General features: G+C 37.1%; 2 protein-coding genes across 6 annotated transcripts in view; one reads left to right on the top strand and one right to left on the bottom strand.

The window, feature by feature from the left end:
- Positions 1–3,926: 3,926 nt before the first annotated feature.
- ankrd49 (ankyrin repeat domain 49) lies at positions 3,927–10,074 on the bottom strand. 4 transcript variants are annotated; one of them, XR_012390507.1, is made up of 4 exons: positions 10,026–10,074; positions 8,067–8,272; positions 4,858–5,447; positions 3,927–4,703 (listed from the first exon to the last, which is right to left on the bottom strand). XR_012390507.1 is itself a non-coding variant. In NM_001017584.2 (3 exons), exons 2-3 carry the CDS (start codon positions 8,268–8,270, stop codon positions 4,995–4,997), a joined length of 657 nt encoding a protein of 218 aa, NP_001017584.2. In that variant the 5' UTR covers positions 8,271–8,272; positions 10,026–10,072; the 3' UTR covers positions 3,987–4,994. The 4 variants fall into 4 exon arrangements, 1 of the variants encoding a protein (NP_001017584.2); XR_012390509.1 differs by having other exon boundaries at positions 3,927–4,687; positions 4,843–5,447; XR_012390508.1 differs by having other exon boundaries at positions 3,927–4,695; positions 4,843–5,447.
- Positions 10,075–10,176: 102 nt separating this feature from the next.
- Positions 10,177–20,403, top strand: part of mre11a (MRE11 homolog A, double strand break repair nuclease) — a 29,284-nt gene continuing 19,057 nt past the window's right edge. Inside the window, exons 1-8 of one of the 2 annotated variants that reach the window (XM_021481375.2) lie at positions 10,177–10,252; positions 10,429–10,515; positions 12,452–12,584; positions 14,538–14,698; positions 15,767–15,854; positions 16,279–16,420; positions 16,801–16,915; positions 17,734–17,919. In XM_021481375.2, the coding sequence (XP_021337050.1) occupies positions 10,493–10,515; positions 12,452–12,584; positions 14,538–14,698; positions 15,767–15,854; positions 16,279–16,420; positions 16,801–16,915; positions 17,734–17,919 (848 nt within the window). In that variant the 5' untranslated portion in view covers positions 10,177–10,252; positions 10,429–10,492. The remainder of the gene's footprint in view (positions 10,253–10,428; positions 10,516–12,451; positions 12,585–14,537; positions 14,699–15,766; positions 15,855–16,278; positions 16,421–16,800; positions 16,916–17,733; positions 17,920–20,403) is intronic. The other variant, NM_001320259.1, reaches the window with a different exon arrangement.

Below are 20,403 nucleotides of genomic sequence, written 5' to 3' on the forward strand. Positions count from 1 at the left end.
AACCTCCAACAGCCTTGAAATGTGAACAACAGTGTGCAGGAACATTGGCTGAAGTAGGTAAAATCAGAACAGACAGACAAAGCAACTTCCAGAGTTCAACTATTCAAACTATTGATGCATTGACGCCTTACTTTAAGAATTAAAATTAATTTCACAACTTAATTAGCAAGAGGCTTTTAAAGTGGCCCTATTATGCAATTTTTTACAAGATGTAAAATAAGTCTCTGATGTCTCCAGAGTGTGTGTGTGAAGTTTCAGCTCAAAATATCACACAAATAATGTGTTAAAACCATAGACTGTAAAATATATGGACGTAGTATCTGTGACGTCACCCATAGGTTTCTAAAGAGCGCAAAAGAAGCCACAAGTAGGCGTGGCCAACCGTCGCCATTTTGTTTGCGCGTCATCACACCCACGGCGGGATACCAAACAACGGCAAAGAGGCGGAGAGTGGGCGGAGCTACAGACACTGCTGGCATTTAGCTTGGACCTGGTTCAGACACACTTTACTTTGGGAGAACGCTTAATACTTTATCACCTGCGACTCGTTTGTGTTCTGACCACTTGTGTTTGATTGTACACTATATCAATAAAGTGTTTAGACTTTAAAAACACTGCTGTAATACATTAAGCCACTGAACATTGTTCTTATGACGTTTTTCAACAGGAGGAAAACGCGAATTACTTCCAAACCCTTCAAATATAGTCTGTGTTAGTTAATGTAAGACCATTGATGAAATCCAGCATAACACTGTATGACAACACTTCAGACGACTGTTCTAGAGCCTACAGCTAATCAATCTGTCAGCTCTAAATATAAACGATAAATGATCTTAAATAAAACAAATACATGTATAGAGATGGTATATAAGTATATAACTTTACTCACATGGGAAACGGAGGCCACGTGAATGGTTTGTGAGCACAATTAAGTGCACTCAGCATGCCATGCCATCTAATAATTGTAGGAAACAAGTCCAAAAGGCAGTCGACTGTGTAAAGCCACATAAAACAACACAGAAATACGATAAATACGCCGAGTTCAGAGGCTAATCTGCAGGATTCAGCTGAAGTGACGTGACGGCGACCAGCGAGACCTAGCTGTCACTCAAGTGGCCACGCCCTTAATTATGCAAACTTAATATAACTTAATATAAAGGAAACAGATGAGTTATAAAAAAATTCACCCCCCTCACAGTTGTCATGAAGGGTAATATTAGCTGTAATAACCAAAATCTTTTCTTGTACCAGGCTGTAAACACCTTTTTTTCTGCTGTAAAGTTGGTAATTTTAACACTGGGCTCAATTGAAATTTTCTCTATTTTGGAGCCAGGAGCGGCCAGGACTAGCGGAATTTCGGATGAATTGCAGTTTTAGTTACTTCCGTATTGGCTTCCTGAGGGAGAGCGGGAGGTTGCCGCTTGGTTAAAACTCTCTTAAACTGACCCTTTTAGGCTGTTATCCTAATTGTGCCGTTTTGGTGACTGTCGCTTTAAATTCAAATGAGATTGTGGCGTTTTCAAAAGAGGGCGGAGCTACAAATGACTGCGTGTCAGAATAGCCAGCCTGATCTCACGAATAAAACGTAAGTATTTTACGTTTTGCCAGTTTAGTGGCTAATTCGTACGAGTTCAGTCGTATGAAATTGTACAATTTTAAAAAGGAGGCGTGGCACCTAACCCCACCCCTAAATCCAACCGTCATTGGGGGATGAGCAAATCGTACTAAAATGTACGAATTAGATCGTACGAATTCATACGAATTAGCCACTAAATGAAAAAGTTACGAATTGCCGTGAGATTGTGTCAGAATAGCGGCAGATTCAATAACAAAACTAATGTTTATTCATTCATTCATTTTCTTTACAGCTTAGTCGCTTTATTAATCAGGGGTCGCCACAGCAGAATGAACCGCCAACTTATCCATCATATGTTTTGCGCAGCGGATGCCCATGCAGCTGCAACTCATCACTGGGAAACACCCATACACTCTTGCATTCACACTCATACACTACGGCCAACTTAGCCTACCCAATGTGTTTATACTGTGGGGGAAACCAGAGCACACGGAGGAAACCAACGCGAATATGGGGAGAACATGCAAACTGAACTTCTTGCTGTGAGGCGATCGTGTTACCCACTGCGCCACCGTGACTCCCCAAGACTAATGTTATCTCTGTGAAAAAATAAAGATGTGAAAAGAAGTGGCTTAGAAAAAGACAACAGCAGAACTTTGTTTCAAGAAAGAAACTAACATTTACTGTAAGTACAAAAACAACAACAACATACATTTTACAGTCGAGTGGCAACACTGTAGATCCCAGAGCAACTAAACATGTTACACTTCCCCCCTCGGTAGCCATTTTTAGCTGTTCCAGAATTCAATGGGTTCCCACCCTTAACCATAATTATACCTCACTCCAAGTGTATACACACACATTCCACATTATTTGATCATGTGGTGCTTTTGCTTCATTATTAGCCAAACTGCATTCAAAAAAGAATGTACGGTCTTTGCTTCACCGAGTAATATTTGTGAATTATATAAACTAAGCGATAATTATAATCATTGTTAACTGGAATGACTCTACTGCACTTTATTGTATTACCATTTAGATGATTATAACATCACATTATGATCAATATTTCACATTACGACCACACAGTAATTCTATGTAAACGCTAGCTTCATAAACTCCAAACATCTTCCCTAACAAACATCTTCAGTAAACTTAAGTTTTACAGTATCTATTTATATGTATAGATGTGTTATATACATATGTTATATGCTATATGTATATGTCTATAACACATCTATACATATACATATAAATATAACGTATCAGTCACATAGGTTTGTTACATAGCAATGCATTGTATCATCATGTTAAAAAATATTATATATGATCATTATATATATATATATATATATATATATATATATATATATAAATATATATATATATATATATATATATATATATATATATATATATATATATATATATATATATATATATATATATATATATATGTGTGTGTGTGTGTGTGTGTGTGTGTGTGTGTGTATACAGTTGAAGTCAGAATTATTAGCCCCCTTTGAATTTTTTTGCCTTTTTTAAATATTTCCAAAATGATGTGTAACAGGGCAAGGAAATTTTCACAGTATGTCTGATAATATTTTTTTCTTCTAGAGAAAGTCTTATTTGTCTCATTTTGGCTAGAATAAAAGCAGTTTTACATTTTTTAAAACACCATTTTAATGTCAATATTATTAGCCCCTTTAAGCTATATATTTTCGATAGTCTACAGAACAAACCATCGCTATACAATAACTTGCCTAATTAACCTAGTTAAGCCTTTAAATGTCACTTTAAGCTGTATAGAAGTGTCTTGATAAATATCTAGTCTAATATTATTTACTGTCTTTATGACAAAGATAAAATAAACCAGTTATTATTCAGTGTTTGAACTCTCAGTAATGATTAAATCACACTGAACTGAGCTAAACTGAACTGAACTTAAACACTAAAAACTGAACTACACTGTTCCAGTTACTGAACCACACTGTTCCAGTTACTATGACCATTTATGTGAAGCTGCTTTGACACAATCTACATTGTAAAAGCGCTATACAAATAAAGCTGAATTGAATTATTAGAGATGAGTTATTAAAACTATTATGATTACAAATGTGTTGAAAAAAATCTTCAGAAATTGGGGGAAAAATAAAACAGGGGGGCTAATAATTCTGACTTTAACTATATATATATATATATATATATATATATATATATATATATATATATATATATATATATATATATATATATATATATATATAGCAATATCAATAAATCTGATGAGTTAAGATGGTCTTTCGTGATGCACATCCAATTTAAACATCTCAAATGAGACAAATAATTCTTGTTTTTCGCAAGATGCAGCTTTATTAATGCATTTTTAAATTAATTTCAAGGGTAAAAAGTCTTTAATGAGTTTTTATTCTGTTCAAAACAGCATTCAGGGTTTGGATGATTCATGTGTTCGATCAACTTTTCGCATGATCAATTGCAATAGAATTTTATTAAAATACAACTAATTTGATTACTTTCGACGTATCTAAATTATTTGTTCAACTAATTTTATCCAAACGCAAAGGATGGGTGATGCAAAGACCCAAACGCAAAGAAGTAAATGAACAACAAAATGGCTTCAATAGAAGAAAATACAGCTTGTGGAGTGGCCCAGTCAGAATCCTGACCTCAACCTGATTGAGATGCTGTGGCACGATCTCAAGAGAGTGATTGACACCAGCTCTGTACAGAATACAGTTTGCGTAGTGGAAATATAAACTGAGGGGAAACATAGGGAAAGCTGAATTCGACACAACACTAGTTCTGTATGCTTCATTGCGCATATCTTCCGTGAACTTCCCAACGAATTGATGACGGCATACGTTGATAACATTCCATTGTCAATAATGACCAATTAGTTGATGCTAAAATGCGCAAAAAAAAAATCATCTAGATTCACTGAGAAATAGATAAACATATTAATGTTCAAAAGGGGGTGTACCCAATACAGCTGAGCACTGTATGTCAATGTTATTACAAGATTCTGTGAAAGCGAAAAAATAAAATAAATAAAATTTTGTTCACTTAAGCCAGGGGTGTCCAAACTCTGTCCTGGAGGGCTGGTGTCCTGCAGATTTTAACTTCAACTTGCCTCAACACACCTGCAAAGATGTCTCTAGAAAGGCTAGTCAGAGCTTGATTAGCTAGCCCAGGTGTGTCTGATTGGGTTTGGAACTAAACTTTGCAGGACACCGGCCCTCCAGGACCGAGTTTGGACATGCAAGACTTGAGCAAAGTTTATACATCAATATATGTCACTACAAATCTCGATTACAAAAGAAAAAAAATAATTCATGTTTATTCGTACAATGTCATAAGCCATAAGCCAAGTTTAATGCTAAGCTAACACGTAAATATCTTAATATACGTTATTACACGGCTCTACGATCTCGAACAGTCTGTGAAGTTCACTTGTGCGATGTGCGATATCATATGCGGTCTCTCCTGCGCTGTTTTTCAGTCCCGCCTCTAGGGTGCGCTGTGATAGCAAAAGCTCAATGGTTTTGCCTGCGGCGGCATTTCCAGCAGCCAGCTGTAGTGGTGTGAGTCGACCTGCTGTCATCGCATTGACTTCTGACCCCCACTGCAAAAGAAGAGACGCTACGTTAGCGTGACCCCAGCGACAGGCGCTATGTAGCGGCATCCAATCGTCGGCTGTTCTCGCGTGGAGATTCGCTCCGGCTTTTAAAAGAGCGGACGCCACGTCGTGATGGCCACTGTAGGCAGCGCGGTGCAGAGGGGTGTAGCCGTCGCTATCATGACAATTGACTAGCGTCGGGTCCAATGCAATGAGACGCTCAACCGTTGCACACTGTAGATGAGAAAACACAAATAAGAAATGCATCGATTAGGGCTGAGCGATATGGCAAAAGAAAAGATCAGTCGATATCAATAATCATCGATATTTATGTCAAATCTTTATGTCTATCAATTTTTTAAAGGATTTTCAGCATGCCAATCCCTTTGTGCAGCTGATTTAACACATTTTGTGAAATGTTTTAGCTGTCTGACAATATAAATAAACAAAAGAACAATCCTAATCTTAATTTAGCATTTACTGTTCGAGTTTTCAACAAAGACATTGGGCTCTATTTTGACGGTCCATGCGCAGAGTGAGAGGCTAATTGATGTCTGTGCGTACAAGGTTTCCCTATCCACAAGAGCGAAAGTGAAACTAGATTATGAGATGCCTTATCTCTCACTCTCGCGCTGCAGATGCTGTTTAACTGTTTTCTTGCTTGTGAAATGCTCGGTTTTTCCACGTACACTTACTTTACGTCATGTAAATAGCAAATGTGCTTATGGCGTGACACAACTGACTCTTAAAAAGAATGAGAGATGAGACTCTGATTGGTTTATTCTCAAAACACACCTTTAACTCATTAAGAAAATGAGCTCAACCAAAAGCAAAAGTGGATTCTGACACGCCCTGAAAGCGTTTGCGCTTTGCGTTTTGCGCATGGACCCTCAAAATAGAGCCCATTAAGGTTAAGTTATTCTTTGCGCTGTGAGACGTGACCACGCATTACATAATCAAGTGTGTGCAGTTTACCTTACCTTATGGAAACACCCTCTTGACATCGCATATTGCTGGATGCATAAAAAAAACCCTGTTATGCGCACGAATAGGCCTATGCAGACTCTCATTATAAAAATCGAGAAGTTTCAAAAGAGTTTGAGTCAGACCGAGTTTATTCTTCTGAGGTAATCTAAGAATACTATCAATAGTAAAACTGCGAATAGTTTGTAAAGACTGTCCGAGTCGCTTGATTAAACCGAAACCGTGAAAACAGTTTAATGGATTTTTTTGGTGCTAAAGTATACTATAGCGGACTTGTTGTAAAGCGCTTCACCTCAGATGCAATTCGCTTTTCTTGTTTATGTTGTAGATAACTGACCAACAAAAAAAAATAAGCGACTTAACAGTCTCATCAAGTGTTTATTGAAATTGTGTGGTATGTTATAGTGTCTTTTCGTTTTTTTTTCCTGTGATGAGAGTTCCCATAAGAACTGTATATTAATACCCTCTCTTACCGTTAGTTTGCTAAAAGTGAATGACGTGCAAAAATAAAGCCCCGCCCCTTACTCAATATTCACATTAACATACGGAAATAAAAGACTTCTAGATCATGCTGACTTTAACATCCCTTACATCTTCAAAAAGCAACCAACATCATAATATTCGCAAATTGTATATATGACATTATGCACCATGGATATTTTACATCATACTTTTTCATAAATTTTACAGTACAAATATGTTAAAAATAAAGTTTATACCCTTTTTTTTTCTTACAATGTTTTTATATATATTTTTTTTTTACAATTGGTTTACAATACAGAAACAAGTACATTAAATTAGCTTTATTATCTAATTTAAATTATTAATTATACTAAGAATTAAGTAATAATTGACTAATACTATCAGTTGTCACAATCCCGATAGCGGGACGCTTAAATTTACTTCGCTATTTGCAATTAAATCTTAATCCAATCATGACAAACTATATATCGTTGGAAAGGTCTAAGTCTTTTGAATACATAATTTACATTTATTATTATTATTATTTTATATAGGAGGAGTAACAGATCAAAATCAATTTACTGTCCCCCTTCAACCTCTGGGATCATTCACGGTTACGGTTTTACACCCTAATATTGTAGTCTAAACGAAGAAATCATGACAAACTATATCATCATTCGAAAGCTTAGAATTTCTAGTTTTCATATCTGACTGACTTTTAATAAGAGATTACTGTGCAATAGTTTTTATTATTTGTGACAAGGATATTCATCAGGGTAAAGCATTACTTTGCTAAAGCAATGCACATGTAAACAAAAATCTGATGTTTTTTAGAGGCTAAATTCAAGTGACTTAACTTCATATACCATCAAACTGCCTATAATACTTTAGAATTTAACGTCTGTGTTGCAAATATTGTCAAAAGAATAAAAAAATATGGTTCAAATTCCTCAAAACGTACGTAGAGGTATCGAGCACCCTCGTATGTCACCGATCGAAACTGTATTTCAACTGGTGGTCATGTCTGGTACTGCGACAATTTGTGTAAACACAATTTTACTGTAAGCTCATTTTAGGAGATGTCAGCCTGAAATTTGGAATGTAATTTGTTCAGATATTTTGCTTTGATTTTCTGTCAAATTTGGGATGAAACACGTAAAATACATATTTTGTGTAATATAATAAACTATACAGTTATTGTTTTATTATTTTCATAAACTTAAAGGCGCAGAACTTCTATTGAAATTAACGTAGCTACAGTCTGACAAGTGTCTTCTTAAAAGGGGGGGGGTGATTTAAAATGTAATGCAAGTCAATTTAAGGCTTTGTCAAGCTTTTATGGAAATGTTTGCGGTGCCCTTTACAAGCTGAGTTTGACGCTATATACAGTAAATAATGATCACCTACTCTGTTCCTCTCGGCAGCCCATAACATCAGTTCAGAGGGAGTGTCCTGTAAATGAAGTTCCTGTTGTTGATGCCATTCCTCTGTGTGCATGGCTTCATCCTCTTCCTCTCCTTCTTCCTCTTCTGCCCAATTGCTCCTCGTCCCCATGGGAATCACATGAGGATCCAGCAGCTCTAGCTGGTTGAAATCTTCTGGGAAATCCATCACTGAAGAAAAAGGAAGGAAGGAAGGACAGAAAGAAAATTATTGTACAATTATAACTTTTATTTAATTTGAATATGTATTGTTTCGATTTTTTAATGACTACTACTATGTTATTGTTTTTATATGATCTATTTAAATATAAAAACTGCAATGCATTTGTCATGCCAATATAGAAAAATTGTATTGAATTGAGAGAAAGATAAATGATTTTTTATTATTGTTCTATTATCATATTTTTATTATTATTACATTTATTTCATTTTTATTGTTTTATTATTAATATTTTTAATAACTACTACTATGTTTTAATATATAATCTATTTAAATATAAACATTGCAACACAACTGTGATGCTAATAAAGCAAATTTGAATTGAATTAAAAAAAAGACGTAAAGAAATATTTTTGTTATATTATAGTTTTTTATTATTACCATTATTTTTTATTTAATTATCCATCCATCTATTTTCTTGTCGGCTTAGTCCCTTTATTAATCCGGGGTAGCCACAGCGGAATGAACCGCCAACTTATCCAGAACATTTTTACGCATCGGATGCCCTTCCTGCTGCAACCCATCTCTGGGAAACATACACAAACACACACACACACACACTACAAACAATTTAGCCTACCCAATTCACCTGTACCGCATGTCTTTGGACTGTGGGGAAACCGGAGCAAACCCACGCGAATGCAGGGAAAACATGCAAACTCCACAAAGAAACGACAACTGAGCCGAGGTTCGAACCAGCGACCTTCTTGCTGTGAGGCGACAGCACTACCTACTGCGCCACTGTATCTCCCAATTTAATTATTTTGTTTGTTTTATCATTTTTTACTTATACTGTTTAATTGTTTTTATATAATTTATTTAATTGTAAACTTAATAATACAAGTGTAACGTTTGTCAATAAAGTAAAAATTAATTATAAATTATATATATATATATATATATATATATATATATATATATATATATATATATACATAATAAAATAAAAAAAGAAGGAAAGAAATACAATTTAGATTTTTGTTGTATTAACATGTTTTTATTATTCCTACTTTTATTTTTGTTTAAAAAACATTTTAATCACTGTGTAAAACATTTGCTGGATAAGTTGGCGGTTCATTCCGCTGTGGCAACCCCTGATGAATAAAGGGACTAAGTCGAAGGAAAATAAATGAATGAATTTCTCATTCAGTTTTTTAAAGAACTTGTGTTTAACTAAAAACGTAGAAATATTAAATAAATATAATAAAAAATAAAACAACTTCTCACTATTACAGGTCAAACATAATAATAATATACAAAATATAGCTAAATAAAATGCTAAATCTAAACACTGATCTTTCAGTATGCATCTTTCCCACGGTGTTTCTGTCTGCAACCCTATAATGATGAGTAATACTGCACTCATATAAAAAATATGACCATAAACATTCATTCATTTTCTTTTCGGCTATGTCTCTTTATTAACCCGGGGTCGCCACAGCGGCATGAACCGCCAACTTATCCAGCACGTTTTTACGCAGCGGATTCCCTTCCAGCCGCAACCCATCTCTGGGAAATGACCATAAACAATGTAATGTTATTTTATGACGATAGAGCATGATATCAAACGACACAGCCCTACTTTATATCGATGCAACGTTAACATTAAATCATAAATAGTTCCAAACGACGTAAATTAAAACGATCCTCCCGTGTAAAGTAGTAAATCCGTGCATGTAAAGTAATTATTTGTAAATCACTTACAGAAAACAGCAATGACCAACCGTCTTCACGTTGAACTCACAAAATGTGCAAGTGACGCTGGGAAGTGTAGTTTTTTGCGCAATCAATTGCGCAGTCAGTTCGCTTTCATAAAATACATTTCCCAGAATTCTAAGGAAACAAACCTTCCCGCGACTTCCGACAGTGGGCGGAGATTGTGTACATGTGAACTCCTGTGTCAGTCTAAGGAGCTTTCTTGCTTTTCATAGGTATTATGCTTTTCTTTTTATTGTTAGCATAATTCAGCTTACAAATATGTAGAATTAAGTGTATTTTAATCAATATATGTTATTAACCTTGCTGTTCTGTATGTTCAGCATGCATGTTACCTACTGACGATATGTATGTAGTATTAACTGGCTAAAACTTTAGATCTCATCAACAGATTTGTACTTTATTTTTTTCTACAACATCAGCACGACCGTTTTTAGTATCTGCAGTCTCCTAGTATGGCATCAGCTGGAAGCACCGTGTAAGTATGAACTTTTATTAATTTTACATGTATTAATTTACTCTTATGGCATCTCAGAAATTAATTAGAGTGTTATGACTTACACTAAACTAACTGAAAGTACTTCATTATTGTCATTGAGTTTTATTCCTGAACCATTTCAAGTTTATTTTGCCTCACTAGTTTTCTAGGCAAAATATTCATGTCCTCCACTAAATATAACTGCTGTCATGTTCAAAAATAAAGCTATTGTGGATGTTATGAGGGATTAATATTATATACATTTGACACAACTATCCTCTTCACTTTCACTTTGTCATTAAAGTTAACAGTTCATCCACTGACAACTGTTTAGTTATTCATATGATAATTTTATTTGAATTTATTTATTTAAAGAAAATGAAAGTGAAAGTACTGCATCATCCATCAGGCTGTCAATTTCAGCCACAGCAGGAGTAAAGCTTTTATTTCAACTAAAAACATTGTGACTGTTATTCTGTTAAGCCTAATATATCTACACTCACTGGCCAATTTATTAGGTACACCTTACTAGTACCGGTTTGGACCCCCTTTTGCCTTCAGAGCGGCCTTAATCCTTCATGGCATAGATTCATAAAGGTACTGGAAATATTCCTCAGAGGTTTTGGTTCTTATTAACATGATAGCATCACACAGTTGTTGTGGATTTGTTGGCTGCACATTCATGATGCATATCTCCCATTCCACCACATCTCAAAGGTGCTCTATTGGATTGAGAACAGGTGACTGTGGAGGCCATTTGAGTACAGTGAACTCATTGTCATGTTCAAGAAACCAGTCTGAGATGATTCAAGTTTTTGACATGGTGCAGTATCCTACTGGAAGCAGCCATCAGAAAATGGGTGGTCATAAAGGGATGGACATGGTCAGCAACAATACTCGGGTAGGCTGTGGTGTTGACACCATGCTCAATTGGTACTAATGGACCCAAAGTGTGCCAAGAAAACATCCCCCACACCATTACACCACAACCACAAGCCTGACCTGTTGATACAAGGCAGGATGGATCCATGCTTTCATGTTGTTAATGCTAAATTCTGACCCGATCTTCCAAATGTGGCAGCAGAAATCGACTCATCAGAGCAGGCAACGCTTCTCCAATCTTCTATTGTCCAGTTTTGGTGAGTCTGTGTGAATTGTAGCCTCAGTTTCCTGTTCTTAGCTGACAGGAGCGGCACCCGGTGTGCTCTTCTGCTGCTGTAGCCCATCCGCCTCAAGGTTGGCCGTGTTGTGTGTTCAGAGATGCTCTTCTGCAGACCTCGGTTGTAACGAGTGCTTATTTGAGTTACTGTTGCCTTTCTATCAGCTGGAACCAGTCTGGCCATTCTCCTCTGACCTCATCAACAAGGCATTTGTGCCCACAGAACTGCCGCTCACTGGATATTTTCTCTTGTTCAGCCCATTCTCTGTAAACCCTAGAGATGGCTGTGCGTGAAAATCCCAGTAGATCAGCAGTTTCTGAAATACTCAGTCCAGCTCGTCCGGCACGTTCAAAGTCACTTCAATCACCTTTCTTCCCCATTCTGATGCTCGGTTTGAACTGCAGCAGATTGTCTTGACCATGTCTATATGCCTAAAGGCATTGAGTTGCTGCCATGTGATTGGCTGATTAGAAATTTGCGTTAATGAGCAGTTGGACAGGTGTACCTTACAAAGTGGCCAGTGAGATATATATATATATATATCAAACTTATATATATATATATATATATATATATATATATATATATATATATATATATATATATATATATATATATATATATATATATATATAATTCTGACTTTAACTGTATATACAGTATGTATGTATATACCCTGAGCTACACACACTACACACACACAATTGTGTGTTTGGACTCAGTTTGCGCAAAATGTTTGCTCTGATTCTGATTATTTTTCTTAAATGTTTTTTTAGTGACGATGAGGACACGTTCAAGATCCTCATTGCTACTGACATTCATCTGGGATATCTAGAGAAAGATGCCATTAGAGGGAACGACACGTTTGTGACCTTCGACGAGATTATGAAACAAGCTATGCAAAATGAGGTGAGGAGATATATCATGGTGATTTTAGCTATTAATATTGCTAAATATTATTTAAAGTTATAGCACAGATTTAAAGTAAATCAATGCATTGCTACAGCATACAATTTAATGTTATGTAATTTAACAGTTTTCAGAATCTGAGAAATTGATAACTTTAAAGGGGTGGTTCATCCAAAAATAAATATTTACTTTCTAGTAGGGATGTAACAATATTGTAAATACCGTCATAACGCAATAGTAATTTTTTTTCAATATTACCGTAGGCGCATGACTCAATAAAACTATATTAGTTTCTATAAAGGTCCTGTGAATATAAATTAAGTTTTTTAGATGTTAGGGTTAATATGTGAGTCTTAAAGGGGTGGTCCACTACGATTAATCCCTTTGTTAATCAAGGGTCGCCACAGCGGAATGAACCCCCAACCTGAATCACCAACAAAATAGGTTAATATTTTGAATCAAAATCAAAATATTTTAGCTATATTTTAAAATACTGTAAAATACTTGTATCCTCTTAAAATTGCGTCCCCTGATTGGTGCATTGTCAGATATATTCCTATGCTCGAGATCAGACCAGAAAATTGGTTAAAAAAGGTGTTCAATGATTGAAGCATGGATGGAAACTATGCACACATTATTTCTTCTTTATTTATATATATATATATATATATATATATATATATATATATATATATATATATATATATATATATATATATATATATATATATATATATATATATATATATATATATTAGGAATGTAACAGTATTGTAAATACCGTCATACCGCAATAGTAATGTTTTTCAATATTACCGTAGACGCATGACTCAATTAAACGATATTTTTGAGAAAAGTTTGCTCAGGCGAATGAAGCGAACTGGAGGTAGCAGGAACTACAATTCCCATCAGCTTTACGGTCTGTTGTCACTGCAGATCCAGTAATGCGGAAATGGAGTGTGCTGCTAGTAGCGGGGATGAAACCTTATATACCTGCTAGATGAACCCGTCTCATACAGCTGCCATTGCAAGGCTCAGACACTTTGTAGAGTGCAATTTAACACAACTGCCTCTAGGAGTCGCCAATAGAAATAAAACAGACACGCACAAAAAATGTGCGTACACCAGCCATGAAGCTGGCGTGGAGCTGCGCACATTCCCACGTTCAGTTCATCGTTATTAAATCCAAACGTGAGCGATTCTGAGCGTGAAACCTGGCGTACGCAAAGTTTTTGTGCGTACGCAGCGTTGATACATGAGGCCCCTGCTGACTTCCAATTCATAAAAATAAGTCATCTAGCCTGTAAGGTTGCAAAGGCTACGCTTTCGGCCGGTAATGAATTTAATTCAGGATATTCTGGTAGGATTCCAAACAGTGCTGTTAAGGGGTTTAGGTCTATTGACAATGAAAAAAACAGCAGAAAAACACATGAAGATTTTCCCCCAAAAATCACACAGTTTCAAACACGACCAGTGTGGCTGCTTCGGTTGTACAGCGAAGGCAAGTTGGGTCAAGATCAGGGAAAATTTTAGTACTAGACCAGTGTATTCTGTGCACGACCTTAAATTGAATGAGAGTACGCCTTGCGTTTATTGATGAAGAATGCATTCTTGCAAGAATAAAATCCCAAATATTTTCTTCGATTGTTAAATTCAGTTCCTCCTCCCAAAAAGCCCTCAATACACATGTTCTTGAGAAATATTTTTAATAACGTTTTTTTTACAGGAGGGTGAATAAGTTGGCCTTCAACTCTATGAGCTCTTGTAATCTATTGTCATAACTTACATTTACATGTTTAATTAAAATATAGAGAGATTTATTGTTGAAACATTTCACTTCATTTTCATTCTGACTTTAAATCGAGACAAGAGGTCTCACAAAGACTTGCATCAAATTCATATCAAATATACCTGTTGCTAAAGATTAAATTACATACATTCTTTTCCTCAAAGGTTGACTTTGTTTTGCTGGGTGGGGATCTGTTCCATGACAATAAACCGTCCCGCAAGACCATGCACAGTTGTATGGAGGTGATGAGAAAGTACTGCATGGGGGACCGTCCAATCATCTTTGAAATCATCAGCGATCAGGCTGTCAATTTCAGCCACAGCAGGTGGGTAAAGGTTTTATTTCATCAAAAACATTGTGACTTAAGTCTGATATTCTATTAAGTCTGATATTTAAACAATAGTGAATATAAATTATTCATACCCCTGGCAAAATCTGACCTAAAGTTATTCAACCAGCAAGTTGTGTTTGACAAAAATTGTCCGTAAATGACACAGGCTTCTTCCAAATGCTAATAAGACGATGTACAAGAGGCAAAAATACAGGGTGGGCCACTTACATGGATGCATCTTAGTAAAATGGGAATGGTTGGTGATATTAACGTCCTGTTTGTGGCACATTAGTATATGTGAGGGGGCAAACTTTTCAAGATGCGTGGTGACAATGGTGGCCATTTTGAAGTCGGCCATCTTGGATCCAACTTTTGTTTTTCTCAATAGGAAGTGGGTCATGTGACACGTCAAACTTATTGGGAATTTCACAAGAAAAGCAATAGTGTGCTTGATTTTAACATTACTTTATTCTTTCATTAGTTATTTACAGGTTTCTGACCACTTATAAATTGTGTTTAATGTGCTGCCCATTGTGTTGGATTGTCAATGCAAGCCTCTTCCCTCCACTCTTAGCACACTAATAGCAACACCGCAGGAGAAATGCCAGCACAGGCTTGCAGTATCCGTAGTTTCAGGTGCTGCACATCGTGTATCTTTATATCTCTGTAGTTTGATGTGTCAAATGACCCTCTTCCTATTGAAAAAACTAAAGCTGGCCGACCTCAAAATGGCCACTATGGTCACCACCCATCTTGAAAAGTTTGCCCCCTCACATGTGCCACGAACAGGGCGTTAACATCACCAACCATTCCCATTTTATTAAGGTGTATCCATATAAATGGCCCACCGTGTATATGAAAATATGTAGGAAATCTTTTTATTTGTGAATTAAATGATATAATATGTTTTCCACCAGCGCAAGATGGAGATATAATGCAGAATCAAAATATACAGTATACTCATTCTGAATACTGTATATACATATGTGTGTGTATGAAATTCCTCCTTATTATGTACAAATGTCCACAAACAGAAAACCAACAGTTCTTTTCATTTGTAAGGTTTCCATGGGTGAACTACCTGGATGATAATCTCAACATTTCCATCCCTATCTTCAGTGTGCATGGCAACCATGATGACCCAACTGGGGTAAGAGGATAAATCCATTCATTCGTTTCAGGTAGTTACTGTATGTATATACTATTGATGATAGTGCACTACCTGACACTTGACAGTTGATCCCTGTTGTAAGAGCAACACATAATAACTGGACTTCTAGTTGATCATTTGTAAAAGTGGCAGAAGGTGGATTTTTCTGTCAGTTAACTAGTCTTTGTTTGTGAAGTTTAATGCTAAGCAAACATGTATATCAATATTAAAAAAAAGATTGAGGCAGCTTCTCCTACCGTAGCTGATTCTGTTTTGACTTTTGATATTTGGCGGCAGTGAATCAGGAAGTAATTCGGATGGCATAGTGTGAGTGCGCCCTTAGTGTGTGTGTACATGGCCTGATTCAGTTTCATTGCAGATCTGTGTTATGCAGAGTACTGAGTTGTGTTTCTGTGTGTTGCAGTCTGACGGGCTGTGCGCAGTAGACTTGTTGAGTTGTGCTGGTTTGGTGAATCATTTCGGCCGCAGTCGTTCTGTGGAGAAAGTTGAGATCAGTCCTGTTCTTCTGCAGAAAGGAGACACCAGGATTGCACTCTATGGCCTGGGTGAGTTTACAACTTTCAGCATGGTGGTTAATTCATTTAGGTCAGGGGTGTCAAACTTAATTCCTGGAGGACCGAAGCCCTGCACAGTTTAGTTCCAACCCTGCTCCAACACACTTACCTGTAGGTTTCAAACAAGCCTGAAGTACTCAGTTAGATTGATCAGGTGTGTTTGATTAGGGTTGGAACTAAACTGTGCAGAGCTGCGGCCCTTTTGGAACTGAGTTTGACACCTGTGATTTTGGTGGACGTGACAAACTACAAGCCTTACAGCTTTGGAGCGCACTAGCTTATAGGTATCCTAAAAACTAACAACACTAGTAATAACATCTAAAAAAACGTATTTTAATTTCATGCGACCATTATTTTTTTCTGTATTTCAGGTTCGATTCCGGATGAGAGACTCTACCGGATGTTCGTCAATAACCAGGTGACCATGCTTCGGCCCCGAGAGGATGAAGACGGCTGGTTCAACCTGTTTGTCATCCATCAAAACAGGTGCAGGAACTTCGTTCATTCATTTTCTTTTCAGCTTAGTCCCTTATTTATCAGGGGTTACCACAGTGGAATGAACTGCCAACTTATCCAGCATATGTTTTAACGAAGCAGATTCCCTTCCAACATTCACCCACACTTATTCACACTCATACACTACAGACAATTTTAGCTTACCCAATTCACCTATACCGCATGTGTTTGGACTTGTGGGGGAATCCGGAGCACCCGGAGGAAACCCACACGAACATAGGGAGAACATGCAAACTCCACAAAGAAACGCCAACTGACCCAGCCGGGGCTCGAACCAGGTAATTGTGCTACCCACTGTGCTACCCTGGTGCAGGAACTTTATAAATGTATTTGTTTGTCTTTATCATTAGGTGGACTAAACGTTTGATTCTAGTAGCATCACAGAGGATCTTTATTAGTTTGTCATCAACAAAAACAAGTTTTGATAAAGTGTTTGAGCGCGATTTAATAACTGAAATTAGGGCTGCATTATCAGGGCTCGAAATTAACTTTTTTACTTGGTAGCACCGGTGCTCCCAACTTCAAATATTTAGGAGTTTAAGAGGTTAATGTTTAAGATTGACAACATATTTAAAGGGAATACTGCTATAAAAAGAAAAACTCAGATGTTTAAAGTGGTTTTGTTTTTTAGTTTTTATATATGAGAACATTTTTTAAAAAAGTGGGCAATACACGACTTATGAATCCATTGTTGAATTTGGCTCATAAAAATGATTAATCGTGATTTTTTTGTCATGCGAGTAATCATTTTAATTAAATTAAATTGAATTAATTGTGTGTTTTTGCAGAAGTAAGCACGGAGCGACTAACTACATCCCAGAACAGTTTTTGGATGATTTCCTGGATTTGGTGGTGTGGGGTCACGAGCATGAGTGTAAAATCGCTCCGGTCCGTAATGAACAGCAGCTCTTCTACGTCACACAGCCTGGCAGCTCCGTCATCACATCACTGTCACCAGGAGAAGCTGTGAAAAAGTATGTATGCGTGGCTTTCGTTGTATGTGTGTGTGTGTTTATATCAGTGGCGTAGCGGACGGGCCCGCAGGGCACGCACCGCGGGGGGGCCCCGCGTGATTAGGGGGCCCCACGTCGTCGCGATTTTTAATAATTGAAATTCCAGGAACCGAAATAATCAAACTCATGGGAACAACTGTGGTCGGAACCAAAGTTTACAGGTCTGTGTTCTCTGAACTCCGCTCAGGCGGTGGACTACTTCATTCTGATTGCTTGCTGCCGAACCGCATCATAGCCAATGAAGACGCGCCGCTGTTTCTCGCCGCCGGTTCTCGTTAAAAAATGAATGACTTCTGGCTACTTTGACAATCTCGCCGCTTTCGGTTTGTGATCGCTCCTCAGTTTGTGAAGGATTCCCCGCGTAGTCACGCCACTCCGCCTCCTTTCCCCGCTCCTCAATTTGTGCCATAGATATATACACTAGATATCGCATAGGGACCCTGAGCATGCGTCAATAGTGCCGCCACATTGGTACAGTGCTCCCAGGACAAATGTCATTCAACCGCACTAGTCAAGACAGTGTTATTACGTGAAGATGCGGGACTTTAGCGCTGTCTACGAGTGTAGTAACGAGCAAACAAAGAAAACAATGCACAAAGGCAGAACATTTCATAGGATTAAGTTTTTTACGTTTTTGTATGTTTTGAAATTTGTGCTAAACAGGTAACGTTATTGATAATAATAGCTATAGTCACTTACTGCATTCACCATAAGGCAAAGTAGCACCAACTCGCACTAAACACTCGGTTTATGCTAGGTTTGTTGAATAAATCAGCAAACAATGCAAAAGAAATATGACAAAGAGATGCTGCGCTGCCAGAAAATTGTATTATTGTCGGCTAGTGAACGAGTCGTTCATAACGGAGATTCATTCACAAACGAATCGCTCCCTCCGTCAGTATGAGCAGTGAAAGCAGGAGAGGAGCTGTGTTTCAGCACATGATTAGATCAGATTTAACAGGGAGAGTGAATAGTACATTTCCATACACACAAACACAAGCTTTTTGTCAGGAATGCCCGTGCGATAAGTGATCCATCAATGTAGAAAAGTGATGTCAAATAAAAATTTTCATCATTAAAAAAAAATGCATACTAACATCCAGGAAAACTCCCGATCATAGACATATGTGTATATGTGTATATCTATGTGTATATTCCCCCCCACGCCTTCAACTGGGGGCCTCGTCGGTGATCCCTGCAGGGGGGCCTCCGCATTTTGCGCTACGCCACTGGTTTATATATACATTTAAAGTCAAAATTATCAGCCATATTGTGAATAATTAAAAAGAATACTATTTTAAGGTCAATATTATTAGCTCCCTTAAGATATTATTACTTTCTGGATGCACTGTATATATCATAAAGTTTGTTTCTACAAGAAACGACTAAAAACTCAACTATTTAGTAGAGCTGTGAACCTACACTAGTCTCACGGTTCGGTTCGGTTACGATTATCATGCCATCGTTTCGGTTCAATTCGATATTACGGTGCATCACGGTGCATTGGCGGTGCTTTCCATACACAGTTTTATATTTTCTTCACAGCAGCATTTCTTGTATTAAAATGTATGAATATATTTATATACTATTTGTAATACAATTTTGTCATTTAATACAAACAGTCAGATATATAAACTGTAACTTTAAACAAAACGAGCATTTAACAAATAATATAAACAAATATAAATATCCAGCTCAATTTCTGATCCTTGTCTAGTTCTCTTACACAAAAAAAAAAAAACGGTTGCGATTGGCTTTTGCGCGCTGCGCTCTTCACAGATGAGTGATGCTGATAAGCGGCAGGCGGCAGCGGCGATCTCACAGCTGATGTATGATAGACATGGTGGAGAAAACTCTGCAGACACGCGCGTTTCTGGATGCATAAGTAACTCTGTAAAACAGCCGAGAAGAGAAGAAAAGCCACGCCAGCAGGTCAAATGGGCCACTGTGTGTGTGTGAGAAAGAGAGAGAGAGAGAGAGAGAGAGAAATGGAGTAGGCTACTTTCATTCTCTGGATCTCAGTGAAATAGGGGCTATTGTTGTATATGTCAGTGAAAGACTGATCCAGCAAACACACACAGTGAAATTGTGCACAGTTTATGAGTTTTAAGTAGTTAAAGCGCTGTAAACACTCGCGATCGCCTCCCTCGCGACAGAGCGCATATGAGGTAAATGACGTCAGTAATAACCGGTTATGATTATTACTGTATACATTGAGGATTAGATTAGATTCAACTCGACTTTATTGTTGAATTACACATGTACAAGCAACGGAATGCAACTTGGGTCTAAACAGGGAAGAAATACCAGCAAGTGCAGGATATACACTCATCGGCCACTTTATTAGGTACACCTGTCCAACTGCTCGTTAACGCAAATTTCTGATCAGGCAATCACATGGGAGCAAGTCAATGCATTTGGGCATGCAGACATGGTCAAGACGAT

The sequence above is a fragment of the Danio rerio genome, chromosome 15 (genome assembly GCF_049306965.1).
Source record: "Danio rerio strain Tuebingen ecotype United States chromosome 15, GRCz12tu, whole genome shotgun sequence".
Classification (NCBI taxonomy): Eukaryota; Metazoa; Chordata; class Actinopteri; order Cypriniformes; family Danionidae; genus Danio; species Danio rerio.

What these genes read in the sequence shown, in the direction of transcription:
- ankrd49 (NM_001017584.2), bottom strand. Translation starts at nt 8,270, where the DNA reads ATGGATTTCCCAGAAGATTTCAACCAGCTAGAGCTGCTGGATCCTCAT. An exon ending in GGGCTGCCGAGAGGAACAGA is followed by an intron (nt 5,448 to 8,066) that starts GTAGGTGATCAT and finishes TCTCATCTACAG; the next exon opens with TGTGCAACGGTTGAGCGTCT.